Consider the following 17,971-nt stretch of genomic DNA (forward strand, 5'->3'; position numbering starts at 1 on the left):
GACCATTTACACTGATATCAACTATTTTTTTAAATCTCTTTAAAAAAGAAATAAAAATAAATCTCAACTGTTCAATTGAAATGACCATTAGTGAATGATAAAGATTTTCAGAAAAAATTAATCTTATTCATATTTTTCATCAAATAAAAATATACATAATAATAATCTCAAGGGTTAAACTAAAGAAGTTGAGACTGGTGAAGGTGTGAAAAAGATTTAAATCTTGTCTTTCAAAGCCAATTTAGTAAGATTGTCGATTCTGTAAAACGTAGTATCAAACTATTAAGCACAAGAAGAATATGACAGGATGAGGAAAGCTGGAAATCAACTCAAACCAGAAATCTACCTCATAAGCAGTTAAATGTGTATCAAACAATATTCATGAAGATAATTCTTCACTCAAACCAAAGCAAGCATGTTGGTTTTATCTGTTTCCCAGTGAACTAACTGTGAACTCAGTCAACCCAGATTTTGCAGAAAGATACAAAGAAGTGATTGCACTTTAGCATGCATACAGAGAATGAGGGCCAATTCTGACAGTTCAGCTCTAGAATTTTATTATTCAATATCAATATGCTGAAGGTATGCTTTGTGCCAAACACAAAGAGTACTAAGACCTATGTGGGATAAGAAGGAAAAACGACATTGCTCCTAATAAACAGCTCAAATAACTCTGAGTAAGGGAAACATCACTTTAACTTAAAATGTAACCTTTGGATACTTAAAAAATTAAGGTAAATAATAAATTCTTCTTATATAAAACACATAAGGCTTATTTATAAACAACACTGTACAATAAAAATAAAATTAAGCCTCAAAATTATTGCTAATAATTTGTTTCCCTATGATATTATATAAGTTGTTTTATCCTTAAACCAGTATCAAGTCAGGAAGAGGGAAAGAACAAAAGAGAGAAGGAGAGAGGGAAGAAAATCTGGAGGTCTACTGTATTACTATCAAAATGACACCAATCAATCTAGTTGTTTTTCCTGGCAATAAGGTACCAGCTGCACCTGTTTTGCTTTAAATGTTCATTTACTTACTTTGGATTTGTCACAGTTTGATCTTTGATGAATGTAAAGTAATTAGAAATGTTTCTGTCATAAGGCAGCCATCCATGGGTTCCAACAACATAATTCATGCTTACTGTTATCTGGAAGAGAACATATGAAGACAAATATGAAATAAAAGATTAAAGAAAGCAGCACAGAATAACCAAATGCTCACATGATGTTAGCATTTATCATTTAGGGAGTAATGTGGGATTGTGTACTTAAAACACAAAATTCATTAGTCCTTTTTAAGATTTATTTTTAAGTAATCTCTGAACTCCACGTGGGGCTTGAAATCACAGCCCCAAGATCAAGAGTCACATGCTTTGCCAAATGAGCCAGCCAGGCATCCCTCATTAATTACATCTTAATTCTTAAAAAGAGTAGTCTTAATACTAATAAAGTCTTAAGTCTAATAAAGTCTTAAAATGGAAAAAGTCATTTCTTATTTTTATCTTTTATGTTATTGCAAGAAAAACTGTCCAATGAATCTTTTTTTAGTGAGAGAATTTTTGTCATTTCTCAAACTGTATTAGCATTTTAGTTGGCAGTCAGAAGAAATTAAGGGTCAAGTCTTACCATAAAAATACGACATATTATATATAATTTAGAACATAAATCAGAAGTACAATTTATGACAAATTGTTAAGAAGGTCTCTCATCTTAGTGACAGTAAGAGTGAACGTTGTTTTAAAAATGAAAAACTGGGGCGCCTGGGTGGCTCAGTCAGTTGAGCATCCGACTTTGGCTCAGGTCATGATCTCGTGGTCCGTGAGTTCGAGCCCCGTGTCGGGCTCTGTGCTGACAGCTTGGAGCCTGGAGCCTGGTTCATATTCTGTGTCTCCCTCTCTCTGACCCTCCCCTGTTCATGCTCTGTCTCTCTCTGTCTCAAAAATGAATAAACATTAAAAAAACAAAAAATGAAAAATGAAAAACTTCCCCCCCCCTTGATTATAAAACAGATTAAAAAAAAGATAACTTAAAGAAATGCAGGTATTAAAGGTGAAATCATAAGGATTCCACCATTGAAAAGCACTTTCATTTTCTTTTGTTTATCTTTCTAGATGTTTTTCCTAAACAAACACACAATATGCGTAATTAGAAAGGTAAGTCTAATTCTGGAATCTCTACTGTTCACTATGCTATACTCTGTTTTTATAATTTGTACCTGACAAAATGAGAATAAGACATACCTAAGTTTGGTCCATGTGCCTGTCCCAGATCCAAGATCCTTTACTAGCTAGTTCTATGACTTCGAGCAAATTACCTTTCTTTTTTTAAGATTTATTTATTTTTGGGGTGCCTGGGTGGCTTAGTTGGTTGAGTGTCCAACTTCAGCTCAGGTCATGATCTCATGGTCTGTGGGTTCAAACCCTGTGTTGAGCTCTGTGCTGACAGCTCAGAGCTTGGAGCCTGCTTCCAATTCTGTGTCTCCCTCTCTCTCTGCCCCCCACCCCCCTGCTCATGTTCTCCCTCTCTCTCTCTCAAAAATAAACATTAAAACAAAAAGATTTATTTATATTTGAGAGAGCGAGCACAAATGGGAAGGGCCAGATAGAGAGGGACCGAAGACCCTAAGTGGGCCCTGTGCTGACAGCAGTGAGCCTGATGCAGGGCTTGAATTCACGAACCATGAGATCATGACCTCAACCAAAGTCTGACGCTCAACTGACTGAGCCACCCAGGTGCCCCTGAGCAAATCAGCTATGAATTGTAGTTTCTAAACTATAGGAAGGAAATAATAATGGTGCCCATCTAACAGGATTATTAGTGCCCATCTAACAGGATTAAATTACAAACTTCGTGTAAACTACTCACTAACATCTCCCGCATCTATACCTTCCTCAGTTCTGTATTATTTCTCATTTTTATTACTTATACTGCCTTATGATATATTGTAATATCTAATAAGATGTTACATCCTATTTTTCTGGTATAAAATTTTCTGGTATTAGGACACCTGGATGGCTCAGTCAGTTGAACGTCTGATTTTGGCTCAGGTCATGATCTCACAGTCCATGAGTTCAAGCCCTGCATCGGGCTCTATGCTGTCAGCTCAGAGCCTGGAGCCTGCTTGGGATTCTGTATCTCCCTCTCTCTCTGCCCCTCCCCCAATCGTGCGCGTGCTCTCTCTCTCAAAAATGAATAAATGTGGAAAAAAAGATTAAAAAAATAAAAATAATAAAATGTTCTAGTATTTTCACATCAGAATTACAGCTAACTACTTGAACATTGCTATGAAACTAGAAGAAAACCACAAGAAAAACATCTGGAAAGACCACAAATACATGAAAGCTAAATAACATGCTACTAGGCAATGAATGAGTCAACCAGGAAATAAAAGAAGAAATTTAAAAAATACATGGAAACAACTGAAAATGAAAATACAACAGTCCAAAACCTCTGGGATCCAGCAAAAGTGGTCCTAAAAGGGAAGTACAAAGTAATACAGGCCCACCTCAAGAAGCAAGATCATTTATATAAATAATAAGAATCTAACCTTATACCTACAGGAGCTAGAAAAAGAACAGTAAATGAATCCTAAAGCAAGCAGAAGAGGTGAAATAATAGATTAGAGCAGAAATAAAAGATATAGAAACTAAAAAAACAATAGAACAGATCAATGAAAACAGGAGCTGGTTATTTGAAAAAATTAATTGATAAACCTGTAGTCATACTATTCAAAAAGAAAAGAGAAAGGACTCAATAAAATCACAAATGAGAGAGGAGAAATAACAACCAACATCACAGCAATACAAACAATTATAAGAGAATATTGTAAAAAACTATACCCCAACAAACTGGATGATCTGGAAGAAACAGATAAATTCCTAGAAACATATAAATTACCAAAACCGAAACAGGAAGAAACAGAAAATTTGAACAGGCCAATAACCAGCAAAGAAACTGAATCAGTAACAAAAATAACTCCCAACAAACAAAAAACCCATGACCAGATGGCTTCACAGGCAAATTCTACTAAATATTTAAAAAAGAGTTAATACCTATTCTTTTCAAACTATTCTAAAAAAACAGAAAAAGATGAACAACTTAATTTCATTCTATGAGGCCAGCATTATCCTAATCGCAAAACCAAATAAAGATACCATATAAAAGAGAAATATAAGTCAATATCCCTGATGAACATAGATGCAAAAGTTCTTTAAAAAATACTAGCAAACCAGATCCAACAGAACATTAAAAAAAAAAAACATTCACCACAATCAAGCTGGATATTCTTGGGTTGCAAAGGTGGCTCAATATTCACAAATCAACCAACATGATACATCACATTAATAAAAGAAAGGAAAAGAACCATATGATCATTTCAATAGATGCAGGAAAAGCATTTGGCAAAGGACAACATCTATTTATGATAAAAATAAATGGAAAGATACTCCATGCTCATGGATTGGAAGAAAAAATATTTTTAAAAAGTCATACTACTCAAAGCAACCTACAGTTTTAATGCAATCCCTATCAAAATGTCAACATCATGTTTTCACAGAACTAGAACAAACAATCCTCTAATTTTTATGGAAACACAAAAGAGAAAAGCAAAGCTGGAGTCATCACAATTCCAGACTTCAAGTTATATTACAAAGCTGTAGTAATCAAAATAGTATGGTACTGGTACAAAATAGACCCACAGATCAATAGAACAGAACAGAAAACCCAGAAATGAACCCACAACTATATGGTCAACTCATCTTTGATAATGCAGGAAAGAATATCCAATGGGAAGAAGAATATCTCTTCAGCAAATGGTATTGGGAAAACTGGACAGCTACATGCAAAAGAATAAAATGGGACTACCTTCTTATAGCATACACAAAAGTAAATTCAAAATGGGTTAAAGACTTAAATGTGAAACCTGAAACCATAAAAATCCCACAGGAGAACACAGACACTAACTTCTTTGACATTGGCCACAGCAACTTCTTTCTAGATATGTCTCCCGAGGCAAGGGGAACAAAAGCAAAAATAAATTATTGGGACTTTATCAAAATAAAAAGCTTCTGCACAGCAAAGGAAACAATCAACAAAACTAAAAGGCAACCTATGGAATGGGAGAAGATATTTGCCAAGAACATATCTCATAAAGGTTAGTATCCAAAATATATGAAGAACTTAATAAAATGGAACACTCAAAACACCAAATGAACCAATTAAAAAATGGGCAGAAGACATGAATAGACATTTTTCCAAAGAAGATACACAGATGGCCAACAGACACATGAAATGCTCAACATTACTTATCATCAGGGAAATGCAAATCAAAACTACAATGAATTATTACCTCACACTTGTCAGAATGGCTAAAATCAACAACACAAGAAACAAGAGGTGTTGGTGAAGATGTGGAAAAGGGGGACCCTCTTGCACTGTTGGTGGGAATGTAAACTGGTATGGCCACTCTGAAAACAGTATGAAGTTTCCTCAAAAAGATAAAAATAGGACTACCCTGCCATCCAGCAACCACACTACTAGGTATTTATCCAAAGAATACAAAAGTACTAACACAAAGGGATACAAGCACCCTGATGTTTATAGCAGCATTATCTACATACCATAACCAAATTATGGAAATAGCCTAACTGTCCATCAACTAATGAATGGATAATGATGGAATATTATTCAGCCATAAAAAAGAATGCAATCTGCCATCTACAAAGACATGGATGGAGCTAGAGAGTATTATGCTAGGTGAAATAAGTCAGAGAAAGACAAATACCATATGATTTCACTCATATGTGGCATTTAAAAAACCAAAGAGTAAAGGGGGAGAAACAGATAGAGGGAGAGAGGCAAACCAAGAAACTATGGAGACCAAACTGATGGTTAGCAGAAGGGAGATGAGTGGGGAGATGAGTGAAATAGGTGATGGGGATTAAGGAGTATACTTATTGTGATGAGCACTGGGTGATGTACACAATACTATATTATACACCTGAAACTAGTAGTATACTGTATGTTAACTAACTGGAATTTAAATGAAAACTTAAACAAATTTTTTGACTCTAAAAATTGACCAAAAGCAAAAAATAAATCAAGACACATTGACAGAAAAAAAAGAAGTGTATTACAGTTAACTACTTGAAATAAAAGCTGTGTATCTAGAAGATACATTTTTTATACTCAGTCAAAATAATTCCATAAAAATTGTCTTTATTATTTAAAAAGTCTTTAATTTTTTTTTATTTTCTCATTTTTTAAAAACGTCTATTTATTTTTATTTTTGAAGGAGAGAGAGAGACAGAGTGTGAGTGGGGGAGGGGCAGAGAGAAAGGGAGACACAGAATCTGAAGGGCTCCAACTCACGAGCCGTGAGATCACGACCTGAGAGATGAAGTTGGGACACTTAACTGACTGAGCCACCCAGATGCCCCATGTTTTCTCAATTTTTTTGATGAGTTGTAATGTATACAAACATAGCAGTGAGAAAAAGCCATAAATCTACTTACCAGTAACTCAGGACTGCCTTGAGACATAAAAGAGCGAGACTGATTTTTGGGGACAATGGCCTTTATTAGTGGAATACCATCACTAATTCCCTATAAAATAAAAGACGGAGGCTTAGTGGCTGGTTCTGTTTATCTTTATTAGTTAAAAGTTATTGAAAACTTCTATTTCTTTAAACAAGAATGAACCCGGTAATACAGCATTTTACTCTATCAAAACATATCATTTAATTAAATTGTAGGAAAGGAGAATCACTATGCTGTACTCTTGAAACTAATATAATAGTGTGTGTGAAATGTACTTTAATTCTTTAAAAAGGCTAAAAAATGTAGGAAAGGAATTATATACCATGTTTGGATGGCATACTTGAAACTTCTCAAACCCATCATTTTCTTGTATTCTACTACTTCACTGTGAAACAGATGCAGATTTCAAGGAGTATCAACCATTTAAACAGCCAGTGATTTAGAATCTTTCCTTTTCCCTTGCCATACTGGCATTAATATAAAGTAGAAAATATAGACCATATAAGAGTACATTGCTCAAATAAGTCAAATGAGACAACTGGTTATATTCTATAGAATTTCCTTTTGGGTTTAACTTTCAAAACACAGATCTATCCCATTAACTGAGGCAATCTCTGTAAGCCATAACAATAGGACGAGAAAATAAAGAGTTCTCAGAAAATTGGCATTTATCTTATATAACGTGAAACAGAACAATGATTTGTTTTAAGTTTTGTGAGAGTAGTTCATAAATTATACCTAACATTTATTAGGTAAATTATAACTTAATATTATTGGGTATATACTATGTACCAGGTGCTATTCTAAGAGCCTCATATGAATAATCAATGATAAACTATAAAAAGTTAGTGCCTATCTTTTCTCTTCACTCTGTAGATCAAGAAAAGAACTTACATTTGAACAAGCATAAATGAAAATGGTGTCTGAAGAAAACTATTTATTAGGCCCTTGCTTTCACTGCTACCTGTTTTCTTCACCATTTTAACTAGGAAGAGATGACCTATAGAGACCTTTTTTCATATGAATGAGTGGGGAAATACCTTCCCCTATGGTGATGTAAAGGGATTAACAAATTATTAGTACCCAAGGATATTTCTTGTGTTTTTTATCCTGCTCCAGATACTGGTCCCGAGGATAGCTACCCTGTGACACAGTGGGTACAGAGAGGGACAGATGTCACTGCAGTTGCAAATGGAACTTGGAATGTATTATTCTATAAAAACAAAGTTGCAAATGATTAGACATGGTGAAATCATTTTATCACCATTGCATAATAAATATAGTATTACATGTCCATCAGATTATGGGATAAAGAGGGTTTTATGGGTTGCCCTATGTGCAGTGGAGAGTTAACACAGAAGGATTGAGACAGCTCTTTTTAATTTTTTTTATTTTTTTAAATGTTTGTTTATTTTTGAGAGAGAGCGAGAGAGACAGAGCGCTAGTGGGGGAGAGGCAGAGAAAGAGGGAGACACAGAATCTGAAGTAGGTTCCAGGCTCCAAGCTGTCAGCACAGAGCCTGATGCAGGGCTCAAACTCACGAACCTGAGCCAGAGTTGGACACTTTGACTGAGCCACCCAGGCATCCTGAGATAGCTCTCCTTAGAAAGGCCTTCTTGTAAGGTTGGCCCTTGGCTGGTATCTGGGAACTTGGTGGGCAGAGTTCCTTACACTGATATAAGACTTGTCTTCAATGATAAAAGTGGCTCATTATTTCTAGATTATTTGTGCAAACAATATGGCTTGTGCTGAAGATGCGCTTTTGTACTTGGGGTCTAGAATTTTAGCATGTGCTAAGCAGAGGTTGCTCATGTTACCAGCCTCCAATAAAAACCCTGGGTGTTGGGGTGCCTGGCTGGTTAAGTTGGTAGAACATGTGACTCTTTATCTCACAGTTGTCAGTTCCAGTCCCACAATGGGTGTAGAGATTACTTAAAAATAAAGTCTAAAACAAAACAGAACAAAACACAACACCTGCCCTGGGTGGTGAGTCTTTAATGAGCTTTCCTGGTAGACAAATTTGTTTTCACATTTCATTACCGGTAGAATTAAGCACATCTTATGTGACTCCACTGGGATAGGATTAATTCTTGGATGCTTGTACCTGGTTTCCCCTGTACTCCACCCGATGTGCCTTTGCCCTTTGTTGATGTTGTTTTGTATCCTTTCACTGTAATAAATTTTAGCTGTGAGTATAATAATAGGTTGAATCCTGTGAGTCTTTCTAGCAAATCACCAAACCTGAGGGTGGTCTTGGGGACCCAGAACACATCTGGGAATTAGTCATCATCTTTTTTTTTTTTTTTTTTTTTTTACTAAGCTCTTTGCCCAACGTGGGACCTGAACTCATGACCCCAAGATCAAGAGTCCCATGCCCCACCAACTGAGCCAGCCAGGTGCCCCAAATTAGTCATCATTTCTAAGTACTGTTTCTATTTATGCTGAATTTCAGGCAACTGACTTAGATACTTTGGGAAAACAACTGATTCTGGGGAGTTTGTATTATTAAACACTAAAAAACTATCTCATTAAACATGAATTTAAGAAAGGAGTGACAAAGATTAATTATGAAGTGCTTTCACAGACATGTGAAAACATTTACGTTAAAATACCGTAGAGCTTACTACAACATTGTTCATTTGAGTAAAAGTCAGTTTAAAGCTAACTATAACAAACTTAAAATTTTTTATACCAAATTATCAAAAAATTCTTTAAAGACTCCCCATGGTACTGAACCTAAGAAACACATTATAATGATGCTCTAGTGCAGGGTTTGACAAACTAGGCCTATGGTTGAAGTCCTGCCTACCACATGTTTTATAGGTTGTAAGTTGAGAATGGTTTTTAATTTTTACTTTTTTTTTTTTTTTTTGTTTATTCATTTTTGAGAGACAGAGAGAGACAGGGAAAGGGGCAGAGAGAGGGAGACACAGAATCTGAAACAGGTTCCAGGCTCTGAGCTCTCAGCACAGAGCCTGATGCGGGGCTCGAACTCACGCACTGTGAGATCACGACCTGAGCTGAAGTCGGATGCTTAACCGACTGAGCCACCCAGGCGCCCCAATTTTTAAATGGTTATATTTTAAGTGGTAATTATGTACCTACATAATATTCTTGATTTTGACTCTGGATTACAAAGTCCAAAAGTATTTACTATCTGGTTAAATTAGGAAAAGTTTACCAAACTCTACTGTATTGCATGAGTTACTGCTTGTTCCACACATCTCCAAGCTATTCTTTTTTTCCCCCCAAACTATTCTTAATAACATTTTTTTGAGAGAGAGAGAGAGAGAGAGAGAGAGAGAGAAGAGAAGAGAAGAGAAGAGATGCATGCGTGGGGGAGGAGCAGAAGAAGAGGGACAGAGAGAATCCCAAGCAGGATCCCTGCCCAACACAGAGCCAGACATGAGGCTTGCTCTCACAACTGTGAGATCATAACTTGAGCTGAAATCAAGGATTGGATGCTTAACTGACTGAGCCACCCAGGCACCCCTTCTTAATAACATTTCATTATCATTTTTTCTTCTTGCCAAGAGTTAATATTATCTGTCCTAACCAAATTCATAGGTATAAATGCATTCATATTCTGAACCATGCTAAGTAATTCAACATGTATAAACATTTGAATTTAAAGCACTCTTTCAATTATAGCATTAACTACCTTGTTTAGTTCATTATTCCTTCTGATATTAGCAATTAACAATTTGACTTACTGGGCCATATTTTATAAACATGCAGACACTGTAATTAAGAGTTATTTCACACACCCTCTACCTATCATCTCAGCTGTCATAAAAAGGAATTTAAATCAAATTATTTATTCTTCCTTGTCAAGAAAATGTAAAATAAAAGAAAGCTAAGAGAAACATTTCACACTACCACTCAGTGGCAAACAAAACTCCCAATAAGATTGTTTTAAAAATCCTGGATGCCTAGGAGGTTCAGTTGGCTAAGCATCTGACTCTTGATTTCAGCTCAGGTCATAATCTCATGGTTTGTTGAGTTTGAGCCCCGCATCAGGCTCTGAACTGATGGTGCAAAGCCTGCTTGGGATTCTCTCTCTCTCTCTCTCTCTCTCTCTCTCTCTCAAAATAAATATATTTAAAAAAAATAATCAATAAAGAAAAAATTGTTTTAAAAATCCAAGAACATATTATTGCAACATTATTTATGACTTTGGACTAAATATTTATGATGCCCCTCCCTATAGAGAATAAAAGGAGCGTGCTCGCTTCGGCAGCACATATACTAAAATTGGAACGATACAGAGAAGATTAGCATGGCCCCTGCGCAAGGGAGAATAAAAGGAGCATTGAGGTGTACAGAATTCATAGAGAAAATGCTTTGATATTACCAAGTTTATATTACCTCTATAAAAAATGACTTGAGTTCGGAGAGGTGCTGAAATAGGTTCAGGGTTGAAGTGTCTGTTTTGGCCTGCTTCTGCACTGCTTCCTCTGCTGACAACCTAGGAGGATGTGGTTCCTTCAAAATAATTTTAAGAAAAATAATTCCGTAATTATATTAAGACATATCTTACTGTATTCTTTCATACATACTGGGCTCTAGTTACAACAGATTATATACCATGCACTGTTGACAATTCTAGGCCATTTTTCAGAGTACTCCCCTCAGCAGAATTCCTACTCTTTTCATTTCTAAAGAAACCCTACTTCTACTTTAAAGTTTTTCTTACTGATGTCTATCTTGAATTTCTAAGCCAGAATTAATTATTCTCTTTGATTATCTTCACCAGCATATTACTTTGTTTAGTATTTTATTTGTTACTTACTTCTAATTTGGATTACATACTTGTTTATGGTCTATCTCTTCCAACTAGGCAATAGGTATCTATCTTTTTTTTAATTTTAAGATTTTATTTTTTAAAATAATCTCTACACTTAATGTGGGGCTCAAACTCACAATAGCAAAATTAAGAGTTGCATGCTATACTGACTGAGCCAGCCAGGGGCCCCTAGGCAACAGGTATCTTTAAAAAAATTTTTATTTTTATTTTTATTTTTATTTTATTTATTTTTAAGAGACAGAGAGAGAACCAGCAGGGAGGAGTCGGGGCGGGGAGGGGTTGGGGGTGGATAGATCTGAAGCAGGCTCTGTGCTGCCAGCAGAGTCTGATGAAGGACCCAAACTCATGAACCGTGAGATGCTGACTGAGCTGAAGTCAGACACTTAGTCAAATGAGCCATCCAGGTGCCCCAGCAGTAGGCATCTTAAAGTCAGAAAACAAGTCTTACTCATTTTTGGATTTTCGATACCTGTTATATTGAGTATGTCAGAGGCTTAATAAGTATTTGGTAAAATTAAATGAATTGCTCAGAAGTCAAAATTTACATGGGTGAATCCTTATTTCCTGAAATAAGATAGAAATGTCAATACTATCAGAATCCTATTATACATATTGCTGCATTTGTTTTCAAATAAATTATTCTTCCTTAACTTTAATGTCAGAGACATAGAACAGTGTTACCTTTATAAATAAGAAGTAAACGGCAAATCAAAATAACATGCAAAAGGCATAGTTAAAATGCAGAACAGAATTCCATCTATAGGGGATTTTTCTATCTCCATCACAAAATATTCAATTATAGAAAATACTATGACAGCTATAAGTACTTCAATAGTACTCAATTAGCTCTCAATCCATATGTTAGTCACTTTATTATTAAAAAAATGTTTTTAATGTTTATTTTGATAGAGACGGTGCAAGTGGGGTTGGGATAGAAAGAGGGGGAAGAAAGAGAGAATCCCAAGCAGGCCCTGCACCTTCAGCACAGAGCCCAATGCAGGGCTCGAACTCAAAAAACACAAGATCATGCATGAACTGAGCCAAAATCAAGAGACAGATGCTTAACTGACTGAGCCACCCAGGCATTTCTTATTCACTTTATTTTAAATCAAAGGCTGACTTCTCTGTCATTTTTTATGGTAATAAAAACTAATTAGCACTTGTTTTATAAAAAAAAGAAAAGTACAGCCAGTACAAAAATAATATGGAATCTATTTCAAAACTTAAGTGTTCTATTGTCTTCTGTTCCTTTTGCACAGCAGATAGGGATAAAGCACTGATTTTAAATATGACTATTTTGTAAAAAACCCATGTTGGAGGCTTTAAATAAACTCTAAGGAATAGTAGCAATTACAAAGCTAGGTGTGATAACTGACTTAACAGAAGTACAAAAGATCTATAAGCCAGAGTTTAGATCCACTCTTGCTATAACAGCTGTGGAGATTTCAATTCACAAATATTTGCTGCACACATACTATATGCAAGAAAGATATAAAATGATTAAGAAAAGGTTGCTGCCTGTAACATAGTTATAATAAAGTAAGGCAAATGCATAAATATAAAACTAAGGCAGAAAATATCATAATTAGGATATATATAATAGCCCATAGAACACGGAAAGTGATGTAGTTCAATAAGGGGGATTATGGCTAATATTCAGAGGAGACATGGCATGGTAGAAAGGCTTTTGAGTTAGCTAGTCATGCATCCAAATCCTGCTCCAGTCACATTTTAGTCATGTAAACACAATAAAATGATTGGCTTCCTGAGTAAATATAACTCCTCTGTGACTTAAGAGTTATTGACTATATACGTGGATTTTGACTACAATATTTTGTTATTTCAAAATAGGAACATTTAAATCTATTTATTTTTTAATAATATAATGACAGTATAATTTTTGTCAAATTCTAAATTCTGAGATAAAGCGTTAAATCATTAAAATACTTAAAAACACCAGTAATACTGCTCCTCAGCAATTAAAATTCTAGACTTCTGATGCAATCAATAACTTTTATGATTTACCTTTAACAGTTGACAAGGTGTTTGCCCAAAATTATTAATCATCCCTTCTAAGGCTTTTCTTTCCTTTTCATCTGTTAAGGCATCTAGATCCACAGCTCCTAAAACAAGGAAAAGTCAACTCACTACAGAGTGAAAACAAATCAGCAGGACACACAACTGATAAATATACTGGGGACTGATGAGTATATTTTCAATAAAATATTATTCCGTTCTTCAATTTGTAAGAATATTGTGAGAGGTCACTTAAAAAAAAAAAAAACAGCGAAACTTCAAACATTAAATATGTATAAGAATAAGTACCATCTATTATTCTCCAACAACAAAAAAAGTGGGGGCGGGTAGCAACTGGGTAGCTCAATAGTTTGAGTGTCCAACTCTTGATTTCTGCTCAGGTCATGATCCCAGGGTCATGGGATCAAGGCCTGCTCTGGACTCCACACTCAGTGTGGAGCCTGCTCCAGATGATTCCCTCTCTCTCTCTCCCACTTCTGCTCTCTCTTAAAATAAAACAAAAAATTCCATCCATTATTTAGAACAAAATGTTTCAAACAAAAGTTAACTGGAAGTCCATAAAAATTTCTCTTGGAAAAGTACAAATTATTCACGGTATACTTAATTGTTTTCTTCATGATAATCAAGCTGAAACAAATGTAATAATCACGCAAAATACTACTATAAATTACCATTTATCTAACAAATACTAGGAAAGGTAACATTCTGGTTAACTGATTATACCCAGCCATACTTGATATGGTTAGTAATTGGCCAAACTAGGTAAGTCTGATTTCAAATCAAGCCTATGCTCATAACCAAAATGGATACTACCTCCCTACAAAACTATTATCAAATGAATATGGCAAAGCAAGAGCATGCTTGTTTATTTATCAAAAGGCATATGAACTCTGCTCATATTTACATAACTTCATACTATTCACAATCTTTAGAACTATTAGGATTAGATCTACTGAATGATTAAAAAAGAAAACTACTTTTTTTTTTAATGTTTATTTTTGGAAGAGAATGAGAGAGAAAGCATGAGTGGGAGAGGCGCTGAGACAAGGGAGAGAGAGGATCTGAGGCAGGCTCTGTGCTGACAGCAGGGAGTCCAATGCCAGGCTCAAACTCATGAACGAACAGTGAGATCATGACCTAAGCTGAAGTCAAATACTTAACTGACTGAGCCACCCAGTCGCCCTGAAAACACTATTTCAAAGCCTTCAGAAAATGTTCTTCATCTTGAGCTAAACACTGGAATGATGTCATCTTACTATTATTTGAAGACTTTGTTATTTATAATACTAACGGTCTTCTTTCAAAGTCTGCTAACAATTCAACACTAAATACTTATTGTAGGACCTGACTGAATAGGACACATATGGTCAGAGATCAAAAACTTTTATGACACCAATAACTGACATTTACAATCAGATTTTCCATACATACTGTTTTTTTTTTAATCCCCTTTATCTATTTCACCCCTCCCTGCACCTACCTCCCTGCTTTGGCAACCACCAGTTTGTTCTTTGTATTTAGAGTCTTTTTGTCTTTTTTCTTTGTTCATTTGTTTTCTCTCTTGTGCTTTTAAAAAAAATTTTTTTTAATGTTTATTTATTTTTAAGAGAGACAGACACAATGCAAGTGGGTTAGGGGCAGAGAGAGAGGGAGACACAGAATCCAAAGCAGGCTCCAGGCTCCGAGCCGTCAGCACAGAGCCCAAAAGTGGGGCTCGAACTCATGAGCTATGACATCATGACCTGAGCCAAAGTCAGACGCCCAACTGACTGAGCCACCCAGGCGCCCTAAGACATGTGCACTTCTTAATCCCATCACCTATTTCACCCGTTCCCACACACACCTCCCCTCTGGTAACTATGTTTGTTCTCTATAGTTAAGAGTATGTATCTTGGTTTGCCTCTCACTTCGCTTGTGTTGTTTCTTAAATTCAACATGAATGAAATCATGGTGTTTATCTTTCTCTGATTGGCTTATTTCACTTAGCATTACATTCTCTAGGTCCATCCATATTGTTACAAATGGCAAGATTTCATTTTTATGGCTGAGTAATATACCATATAGTACATATACAGTACATATAAAAATATATACATCTTCTTTATCCATTCATCTATCAATGGACACCAGTTGCTTCCATATCTTGGCTATTATAAATGATGCTACCATAAACACAGGGGTGCACAGATATTTTCAAATTAGTATTTTCCTATTCTTTGGGTAAATATCCACTAGTGGAATTACTGGATCAAAGGGTACTTCTATTTTTAATTTTTTGAAGAACTTCCATACTATTTTTCACAGTGGCTGCACTTGTCTGCATTCCCACCAACAGTGAACAAGGGTTCCTTTTTCTCTACACCCTAACATGTTATTTATATATTTTTGAATATGAAATTTATTGTCAAATTGGTTTCCATACCACACCAAGTGCTCATCCCAACAGGTGCCCTCCTCAATGCCCATCACCCACTTTCCCCTTTCTCCCATCCCCCATCAACCCTCAGTTTATTCTCAGTATTTAAGGGTCTCTTATGGTTTGCCTCCCTCACTCTCTAACTTTTTTTCCCCCTCCCCTTCCTCATGATCTTCTGTAAAGTCTCTCAGGATACACATATGAGTGAAAACATATGGTATCTGTCTTTCTCTGCCTGACTTATTTCACTTAGCATAACATTCTCCAGTTCCATCCACGTTGCTACAAAAGGGCATATTTCATTTTTACTCATTGCCAAGTAGTATTCCATTGTACATACAAACTACAACTTCTTTATCCATTCATCAGTTGATGGATATTTAGGCTCTTTCCATAATTTGGCTATTGTTGGAAGTGCTGCTATAAACATTGAGGTATAAGTGTCCCTATGCATCAGCACACCTGTACCGCTTGGGTAAATTCTTACCAGTGCTATTGCTGGGTCACAGGGTAGATCTATTTTTAATTTTTTGAGGAACCTCCACACTGTTTTCCGGAGTGACTGCACCAGTTTGCATTCCCATCAACAGTGAAAGAGGGTTCCCGTTTCTCCGCATCCTCGCCAGCATCTATAGTCTCCTGATTTGTTCATTTTAGCCACTCTGACCCGCGTGAGGTGGTATCTCAGTGTGGTTTTGATTTGTATTTCCCTGATGAGAAGTGACGCTGAGCATCTTTTCATGTGCCTGTTGGCCATCTGGATGTCTTCTTTAGAGAAGTGTCTATTCATATCTTCTGCCCATTTCTTCACTGGATTGTTTTCCAGGTGTGGAGTTTGGTGAGTTCTTCATAGATTTTGGATACTAGCCTTTTCTGATATGTCATTTGCAAATATCTTTTCCCATTCTGTTGGTTGCCTTTTAGTTTTGTTGATTGTTTCCTTTGCAGTGCAGAAGCTTTTTATCTTCATGAGGTCCCAATAGTTCATTTTTGCTTTTAATTCCCTTGCCTTTGGAGATGTGTCAAGTACGAAATTGCTGTGGCTGAGGTCAGAGAGGTTTTTTTTCCACTTTCTCCTCTAGGGTTTTGATGGTTTCCTGTCTCACATTTAGGTCCTTCATCCATTTTGAGTTTATCTTTGTGAATGGTGTAAGAAAGTGGTCTCATATCATTCTTCTACATGTTGCTGTCCAGTTCTCCTAGCACCATTTGTTAAAGAGACTGTCTTTTTTCCATTGGCTCTTCTTTCCTGCTTTGTCAAAGATTAGTTGGCCATACGTTTGTGGGTCCAATTCTGAAGTCTCTATTCTATTCCATTGGTCTATGTGTCGGTTTTTGTGCCAATACCTTGCTGTCTTGATGATGACAGCTTTGTAGTAGAGGCTAAAGTCTGGGATTGTGATGCCTCCCGCTTTGGTCTTCTTCTTTGATATTACTTTGGCTATTCGGGGTCTTTTGTGGTTCCATATGAATTTTAGGAGTGCTTGTTCTAGCTTTGAGAAGAATGACGGTGCAATTTTGACTGGGATTGCATTGAATATGTAGACAGCTTTGGGTAGTATTGGCATTTTAACAATATTTATTCTTCCAATCCATGAGCATGGAATGTTTTTCCATTTCTTTGTATCTTCTTCAATTTCCCTCATAAGCTTTCTATAGTTTGCAGCATACAGATATTTTACATCTTTGGTTGGGTTTATTCCTAGGTATTTTATGATTCTTGGTGCAATTGTAAATGGGATCAGTTTCTTTATTTGTCTTTCTGTTACTTCATTATTAGTGTATAAGAATGCAACTGATTTCTGTACACTGATTTTGTATCCTGCGACTTTGCTGAATTCGTGTATCAGTTCTATTGGACTTTGGTTGGAGTCTATCGCAATTTCCATGTATAATATGTCATCTGCAAAAAGTGAAAGCTTGACTTCATCTTTGCCAATATTGATGCCTTTTGATTTCCTTTTGTTGTCTGCTGATTCTAGAATTTCCAACACTATGTTAAACAACAGCAGTGAGAGTGGACATCCCTGTCGTGTTCCTGATCTCAGGGGGAAAGCTCTGTTTTTCCCCATTGAGGATGATATTAGCTGTAGGCTTTTCATAAATGGCTTTTATGATGTTTAAGTATGTTCCTTCTATCCCGACTTTCTCAACGGTTTTCATTAAGAAA

The 17,971-nt window shown here is 35.9% G+C and overlaps 1 protein-coding gene and 1 non-coding gene across 11 annotated transcripts in view; one reads left to right on the forward strand and one right to left on the reverse strand.

Moving 5' to 3' along the window:
- The window catches only part of NBEAL1 (neurobeachin like 1), a 172,979-nt gene that overhangs the window by 12,964 nt on the left and 142,044 nt on the right, over positions 1-17,971 (reverse strand). For all 10 annotated transcript variants that reach the window (XM_049615135.1, XM_049615133.1, XM_049615129.1 and 7 more), the window contains 4 exons: positions 13,374-13,471; positions 10,910-11,026; positions 6,518-6,607; positions 1,044-1,153 (listed from right to left, as the gene is read on the reverse strand). In XM_049615135.1, the coding sequence (XP_049471092.1) occupies positions 1,044-1,153; positions 6,518-6,607; positions 10,910-11,026; positions 13,374-13,471 (415 nt within the window). The remainder of the gene's footprint in view (positions 1-1,043; positions 1,154-6,517; positions 6,608-10,909; positions 11,027-13,373; positions 13,472-17,971) is intronic.
- LOC125911953 (U6 spliceosomal RNA) lies at positions 10,766-10,873 on the forward strand. Its single transcript, XR_007454532.1, has one exon. It is a non-coding gene; the product is annotated as a U6 spliceosomal RNA (small nuclear RNA).

This window comes from Panthera uncia, assembly GCF_023721935.1.
Source record: "Panthera uncia isolate 11264 chromosome C1 unlocalized genomic scaffold, Puncia_PCG_1.0 HiC_scaffold_3, whole genome shotgun sequence".
Lineage (NCBI taxonomy): Eukaryota > Metazoa > Chordata > Mammalia > Carnivora > Felidae > Panthera > Panthera uncia.